This window comes from Mastomys coucha, unplaced genomic scaffold (genome assembly GCF_008632895.1).
Source record: "Mastomys coucha isolate ucsf_1 unplaced genomic scaffold, UCSF_Mcou_1 pScaffold4, whole genome shotgun sequence".
Lineage (NCBI taxonomy): Eukaryota > Metazoa > Chordata > Mammalia > Rodentia > Muridae > Mastomys > Mastomys coucha.
In genome coordinates, this window is record NW_022196910.1 from 25288538 (window position 1) to 25297054 (window position 8517).

At 37.3% G+C, this 8517-nt stretch overlaps 1 protein-coding gene across 1 annotated transcript; it reads left to right on the top strand.

The window, feature by feature from the left end:
• The first annotated feature begins 1032 nt into the window (after window positions 1-1032).
• Window positions 1033-8256, top strand: Kera (keratocan). The gene is made up of 4 exons (XM_031349425.1): window positions 1033-1273; window positions 1431-1480; window positions 3026-3922; window positions 7358-8256. The coding sequence occupies exons 3-4, from the start codon at window positions 3034-3036 to the stop codon at window positions 7522-7524; spliced, it is 1056 nt and encodes a 351-aa protein (XP_031205285.1). The 5' UTR covers window positions 1033-1273; window positions 1431-1480; window positions 3026-3033; the 3' UTR covers window positions 7525-8256.
• The last annotated feature ends 261 nt before the right edge of the window (window positions 8257-8517 follow it).

An 8517-nucleotide genomic window follows, 5' to 3' on the forward strand; every position in this document is an offset into this window, starting at 1 on the left:
CTGGAACTCACTCTGTAGAGCAGATCTGCCTGCTTCTGCCTCCTAAGTGCTGAGTTTCATGTGGTTTGTGAATTGTATCTTGGGTATTCTGAGCTTCTGAGCTAATACTCACTTGTCAGTAAGTGCATATTATGTGTGTTCTTTTGTGATTTAATCTGCAGTCATTAACATGCATGCCTTTTCTAGTTAGATGTATAGTGCAAATTCCAAAGAAAGCCTATTATCTATAATTACTTATTTTTTAAAATCTAAATCTGTTAAGTAGTCCATTGTTGTTGTGTAGATGATACAACTGAGTTCTAATTAATCTGCATAAGGCCAGGAATATGGAAAGACAGGTTCAGAAAGGTCCTTCCACAGCAGTGCCCTCTGTCTTTGATACAACTCATGTGAATAGTGTCACTGGTTCATATTCATTAAAGTCTTTAACCACCCGGTATCACACATTTCTCAAACAAAATGACGACAGTCAACAGACATTAGACAGAGTAGGATTGCATCCCCCTCAACAGAATTACGGCTTTCTCCCCTTGAATGTGATAAATAGAACTTACACATATGTTAAATAAATGAAGCCAATGCACCAGAATGCCTTTTAAGTCACCGAATGTAAAACATCTGCTAAAATTTAATAGTAAAAGACCTCTTGATTTAGTAGTTACTTAAAGTTATTATTAAGGAGTGTGGAATATAGATACAAAATTGATTCTGTGGAACAAAGGTGATTACCAAATTCAGTACTTAAATCAGCTATAGCTACTCAAGGAGAATTTTAATTTTTTGCAAATGTATGCTTCCCTTAATAAAAACATTGCAGCATCTGTTTCGTATCAGAGATGAATAAAATATGTCCACATGAGCAGAATACATTGGCCTTTACTGTTGCGTTTAATTGTTTTAAAAGATCATCCAGAGAAAAAAAAATATTTCAAAATCTTTTTGTTTTCGTTACAATTAAAGTTCTCCTCAGTTGCTAGCTGGTGGATCAGATCTGTACATCAGTACCTTTTCACATCCCTGGAACTGTGGATTAAGAGGAAAACTTACTTGCCTTGACTATTGAAAAACATTTTTGAACTTAAAAGAAAAATTTTCTTTGCTGAGCTTCATAGGTGGCAAGGTACTGGATTTATTGGATGGGTTGAGATTGGAGCCAAGAGTGCACATATCTTACAAAGGACTCTAAAAATCCGACAGCAAAGATTGGGTCAATCCAATTCTGTGAGCAGCAGTAACCAATAGGAAAGGAAGGAGAAGATCCAAGAGGGCTGAGGTAAGCCATCCTGAAGTCTGTCAGAGTGGAAACAATACATCAAAAGGTCTTCATGGTGACCAGTCACCCCACATTTCATTTTTTTCCGATTAGAGATTTAATAGCATAAAGTTAAAACATTTTTTTCTTTCTTTTATCCCCCATCAACTTACTTTAGCTAACCTAACACCAGCCACAGGACTCAACGGTATATTCCTGGAAAGCAAGGTAAACTATTTTATACTTTTTACAACTTTTGGGTTGGAATTCAGAGTTCTGGTTCAAAAGATTCAAGGTTACAGTTTCAATAATTAATGCAACAAATGCATGACTCTACTTTGAAAAAAAATTAACTTGTCTTTGTTGGAAGCAGTCCAGAGAAGCATTCTGCAGTCAGAGGGATTCTGACAGCTTGCAGAAACAGATCTGAACTTTAATGGGAGGAATGAAAGAACAACAATAGTGAGCAATTTTATCTTCAAGTCCCTAGGAATCAGAGAAGTGTATTTGTGCTTATTATTATTTGGTGTAGCTAAATGCATGTTGAGGAAAGTGAAGCTTTTATATATGCATGTGTAACATATATGTTATAAGAGTGTGTTTAAAATATTTAGCACATATTTTTTCTCTGACAGTAGTTCTTTTTGACTGTTATATCTGTAATATATATATATGTATATATATATATACTTATATTTAGTATATATATATTTTTCTCTGACAGTAGTTCTTTTTGACTGTTATATCTGGTGCTATTCAATGGGGAAAGTTTCTTCTAAAATTATCCTGTACTTGTATGTATTAAACTAGTCTTCATAAAGTTTCTTCTAAAATTACCCTGTACGAGTATGTATTAAACTAGTCTTCATTACTATCTATATTGGACATATAAATATAGGGAAATTTCTGACCTATGTTCTAAATATTTGTACCATTTCTTATTCTGATTAATAATGTAATATTTAAATAAGCTTATACTAAAATTACATAAGTGATATTTTAGTTTTATATAAAACTTCTGTCACATACAGGCATGAGTATATATATGCATTTGTACAAAATATAAGTAGTCTATATGAAGGAGAATTTAAGAATTAAATAGGTGATAGCAGTTATGTGAGAGAATTTATAATTTCATTTCTTGGCTGTACATCTTGACTCTGATACTGTACTTAAAGTTATACAACTCTTTCCCCAAAGGAAAACTTACCTGAAAAATTCAGAACCAAAGATGAGTCACACACATTTCTTCAGATCCTAGACCCTTCCTTCACCATAACCTTCCAAATTGTCCTTTCATCTCTACATTTCTTTGGTCCAAGGGCCGAAGAACCTGGAAAATATCCTCCAGATGTTGGCTCATTTAAGGCTGAAAATAAAAGCACACACAGATGCCCATCTCTGAGGAACAGCATGGAGTCGCCACTTTGTTTATTAGATCACATTTTGTTCTTTTATACTCACTACTTGTTTTAGTGAAGTTTCTTGAATTAATAACTTGAAATGGAAAAGCACTTAAAGTTGCTGAACTTTGCTTTCCATTTCTCAGCTTTTGCTATGACTCAGTTCAACCCAGTGGCTGTGAATTTCTTTCAATGTCTGTAAAGTGCTTTTCCTATGATGGGTGCTCAGTAAATGTGACTTTGGTGCTATGCATGGATGAGAATCTGATACTCTCAGCTCTTCAGTAAGGGAACAATGCATACCTATTTGACGCATGCCAATGTTTAAAAGTTAATGGACTACTAGTCACGTGTGTTGCTTACTCCACAGGTGCTCCAATGGCAACCCCAAACTGTTTGATACTTTGGGTGTTACTCATAGCAGATACTGTGTGGACACAGAGTGTGAGACAGGCCTATGAAGTGCAGGACCCAGAGGACTGGGATGTTCACGATGACTTCTATTGTCCCAGAGAATGCTTCTGTCCACCCAGTTTCCCTACTGCCTTATACTGTGAGAATAGAGGTCTCACAAAAATCCCTCCTATTCCTTCAAGGATCTGGTACCTCTACCTGGAAAACAATCTGATTGAATCAATACCAGAGAAGCCATTTGAGAATGCCACTCAGCTGAGATGGATCAATTTAAACAAGAACAAAATAACCAACTACGGGATTGAGAAGGGGGCCCTAAGCCAGCTAAAGAAGCTTCTTTTCCTATTTCTAGAAGACAATGAGCTAGAAGAGGTACCTTCTCCATTGCCAAGAAGTTTAGAACAATTACAATTAGCTAGAAACAAAGTATCCAGAATCCCTCAGGGGACCTTCAGTAATCTGGAAAACCTGACCCTTCTTGACCTGCAGCATAACAAACTGTTAGACAATGCCTTTCAAAGAGATACTTTCAAGGGGCTTAAGAACCTCATGCAGTTAAATATGGCTAAGAATGCCCTAAGGAACATGCCCCCAAGATTACCAGCCAACACCATGCAACTCTTTCTGGACAACAACTCCATTGAAGGAATACCAGAAAATTATTTCAATGTGATTCCTAAGGTGGCTTTCCTAAGGCTCAACCATAACAAACTATCAGATGCAGGTCTCCCATCCAGGGGTTTTGATGTGTCATCCATTCTAGATCTTCAACTGTCTCACAATCAGCTCACAAACTTTCCCCGAATCAATGCTAACCTGCAGCACCTTCACCTGGATCACAACAAAATTAAAAGTAAGTAGCCATAAAGAAGTGCCTGTGACCAAAATGTCCATCATTATGTCTAGTGTCTTCCCCTTGTAGAAATAACAGTTTTTGTTGGCCCCTACCAACAACTAATGGGCTGATATTATTGACAAATTCTTTTCAGATTTCATTACACAACTTTGTTGATATAGCTTTTAAAAATATCAAGATAACTGGGCGGTAGTGACGCACGCCTTTAATCCCAGCACTTGGGAGGCAGAGGTAGGCAGATTTCTGAGTTCGAGGCCAGCCTGGTCTACAGAGTGAGTACAAGGACAGCCAGGGCTACACAGAGAAACCCTGTCTCGAAAAACTAAAAAAAAAAAAAAAAAAAAATCAAGATGCCCAACTCTTCAAGTTCAGGCTTGAGAACTGAGCCTTAGTAATCTACACAAGGCTTGTATGTAGAGGAGAAAGTAAACAGACCTATTTTCTTTTCTGTGGGATTCTGATATTTCTCCCTCTATGAGTAGATATCATTTATGTCTTAATACATCTTTCAGAGTGGACATGAATACAAGAGGCTTGTGTCAACATTCCTGGCACTTTTTGGGGGACATGTGTTGAAGAAAGTACTACATAAGGCATCAATAAGCTCATGCGTAATATGTAGAATGGGATTTAAGGGATTACAGAAGAGTTTATGCTTGCATTTCCATAATTATCATCACCAATCAAATATCCCCAGTTAGAGTGTACATTATGGTACCTACCCCTGAGTTTCTGAGTCATGAGTTATTGGGTAGGACCTGGACTTCTCATTCTCAACAGCTTCCTAGGTGCTGGTCCTGATGCTCTGGGAATCACATATAGAGAACTGTTATCACTGATCAAGGTTGTACTCAATTGAAATGGAACCCAGTGCCTGGGATCTGTCAATCAGTGGGACATAGCAATACATCCTCAATGAGGAAAATGTTCCTCCTTCTTGAAAAGATCTTCAGAAATGGAGTGGAGAATGGATCAGGCTGAAGTCTATTGAAGCAAAGATGTTGTCTAGAGATGAATTGGTTGCACAAAGTTCATTCTTAGAAACATTTGAGATGAACTTGACCTGTTCATAGTTAACGACAAGTTGTCTCTGGTGGTGGAACTGAGTGGTTTCCATGTTCCATGCATGGCATTACTAGTACACAGCCTAGAATTCATCTTCAGTCTCAGCATAAGCCTTTTGGGAGGATAATCACAGGGCAATTCCTTCTGGAAAGCTTACTAAAATGCAAACTTGAAACGTGAGTTGATGAAAATAGTTTATAGAAAGTAAATCCGACAAATGCCACAGGGTTATTTATGCTTCCTAGTTATTGTTCCCTGAAGTTTCACTTAGCATCTGATCATATAAGCATGTCATTAAAGTATTAGCCCACCTCTCCCCTGGAAACTGTGTCGGTTTACCTTATTGATGCCATGTACTTGAGCCTTAAGTCCTGGAACTAAATGGCACGCCACCACCACAGCAGTTATTTTCCTCCCTGTGGTGAGGAAATGCACTATTTAATACTCCAGTCAGAAGGAAAACTTGTTAGGTGAGCATGCTAAGCTGAGCCAAACCTGATAGTGTCCAAGAAGGACCTGGAATTTGTGAGTTTTCCCTGAAGAGGTCTATGCTTCTACAGGTATAATTTATCTTCAATAAAAGCTCACAGATAACTGGAATAGAAAGATGACTTCAGGTGTCTCTACAGAGATATTTGTATGTGAGTCGTACATGGGGGAACTTGAGACCCAGTATTCAGGAGTGAGGTAGCAGCATTGAAAGCAAGGTAGAGAAGTAAAGCATTGTGTCATCCTCCACTGAAATTTTGCAGAGCATTTTCAAAGGCTGTGTGCATACAGTCCATATTTTAAGAATAATTATATATTAGCATGTTTCACAAACAACTGATTTTGAGAAAGGTAGTAGTGATTCCCCCAACCCAGGTATTTATGACCTGTGGTTCTGAAGTGGGGCCTAAAAATTCAGAACTGTAATAGTACTGTTGTTTCTTGTCCATGGTTAGAGAAACGCAAAACCTCCTAAGAGCTTGTGTGACATTGTTGGGAAGTTCAAAGAGGAAACTGAAGGTGAAGTGGGTGACAGTAGCTGGCAAAGAATTACAGAGTAACTGCAGGGTCGATAGTAGAGGCTTCAGCTTCTTACCTTAAACAAAATGAAGTTACACTTCCTCATTTGATACAGGAATCTTACTGTTATTTGCAAAAGAAATAAATGCAGACTACAGATTCCTTTTCTTTTCTTTCTTTCTTTCTTTCCTTCTTTCTTTCTTTCTCTCTCTCCCTTCCTTCCTTCCTTCCTTCCTTCCTCTCTCTTCCTTTCTTTCTTTTTCTTTCTTTCTTTCTTTCTCTCCCCCTTCCTGTCTTCCTTTCCCTCTCTCTCTCTTCCCCCCTCTCTTTCTCTCTCTTTCTCTCTTTCTTTCAGGTTAACCATTTTTTTCTTCACTTTATATCCCAATCCCTGTCCCTGACCCTGGTCTCCCTCACAGTCCTTCTTCCCATTCTCCCTCCCCTTCTTTGAGAGAGTGTTACCCCTCATCCTCCACCATGGTTTCTCTCCCATTGCATCCACATCAAGTCTCTGCAGGGCTATGCACTTCTCCAATTGAGGCCAGACAAAATGGATTAGGGGAAAGGGTTCCACAGATGGGCAACAACTTTAGGGATAGCCCCTGTTCTAGTTGTTTGGGACCCACATGAAGATCAAGCTGTGCATCTTAGTATAACTGGACCATAACTTTATGGATCACATAGTTTTATAATAATTGTTAATGTATTTACTTCTTGTCATATAATCTAATTGTTAAAAAATATTTTTTCAAGTAACAAAACTTTTATATTAAAAGCCCATTGAATTTTTCAGTGAACTCTTCTTTTGTATTTTTTTTAAAAAAAAAAAGGGTTTCTTCAGAATATGATAAGGAACCTGAAATTTTATGTAAAATACCTATATACTTCAATAAGTCACTTCTCCACATTCTCTGAGAAAAATCCTAACATATGGAAAATAATTACATTTAGAACTCTTGTTTCTCACATTCCAGTTATTTGTATGTGCTGGCTATAAAGGGGGAGAGGGACAAGGGATTGATGTTTTAGATCATCTCCTCTAATATTCTCTGAATTTTGTAATTCAGAGGGCTGGCATAAAGGCCTTTCACTCTGGAAAAGACTCTCAATATGTAAAGTTCCATACTAAAATATAGCAGAGCACAGCACAAGGAGAGGACAGCTGTTACCCCACACTCTTTCGGTGTTCCTTCAGGAAACAAAAGCATAATAGCCTATATGACAACGGTTTGTATCTTTACAGATTCCTTTACATGATGTCACCTGGCCCCTTAGGACCACTGTAGTATCTGGTTGGTCTAGGTCTCCAGACTCTCTGATGTTTCAATTTAATCATTGATGCCATCTCTGCTTCCATAGATGTGAACATGTCGGTAATATGTCCCACCACACTGCGCGCAGAACAGGATGCCTTCATTCATGGACCTCAACTGAGCTACCTGCGTCTGGATGGGAATGAAATCAAGCCACCAATCCCAATAGATTTAGTGGCTTGCTTCAAGCTTCTGCAGGCTTTCATAATATAAAAACATCTTCACAGAACCCAAACTGGCTTAAGAGTAGATGTGTGCGGCATGAGATTTGATTGTTACTTCTAGGTTTAGATCATAAAAACACACTTGCAGTTGTTCTTACCCACTGTTTTCGTATGTGCAGCTTGTTCTTTTTCTTTGAGGATGCTCTGGTCAGTGACATACAGGGACCACTTGTATTAGTTTGCTTTCCTCTGATTAACAAAACAGACACAGAGTTGAGAAAGCTCCTCAACTCAAAGCTATTTTTGTCTCCTTGCAGCTACTAATACCCAATGTTTTTTTTTCATTGTTACACATTCAAAATAATTTACTTGTATATGCTCAAATTTATGTGTGCTGGTAGTGTACACTCCCTGTAAGCACAACAATGAGGCAGCAGGAGCAAGCTCTGGAAAATATGAATAAATGAAATATTCCTCTGTCATAGTTATAATTAACCCATTAGTCAAAGGCTTCATAAAAAGAGACATCTAGATATTAGAATGAAACAATAAAGCAAGAAAGAGGCTCAGGTCCCTTAGAGTTAAATGATAAAGCAATAAAAGTTGGTAGTTCATTATTATGGCTTACATATATTTTCTTAGAACTTATACACTATCTCCAGTAACTGAATCCCTAAATTTTGCAGTTATTATAAAATTGTTTGCAAACTCTTCAGCTCTTGTTTTGATTATGATTTTGGGGATTTTTCTAAATAAATAGATTGAATGTTTTCTAACAAAATTGAAGTGTGATGTTTGTTTCAAGGACACTATTCACAAATTTCATTAGGGAGCATGTTATAATAAGAGAGTGGTACAGTCTCAATTATTTTGCTGGCATGAATACAATATGTTCTCCTATCTTATTTTTCTTCTTGTAAGCATACAAAAATTATATTCTAAGTAAGCTTCTGATCAGTTTTTTAAAACTCACTACTTCATTAATCAACAAGGTATAGTTTGATAATGCAATCTAGTTCTATGAATTTTTCATATGCTATAA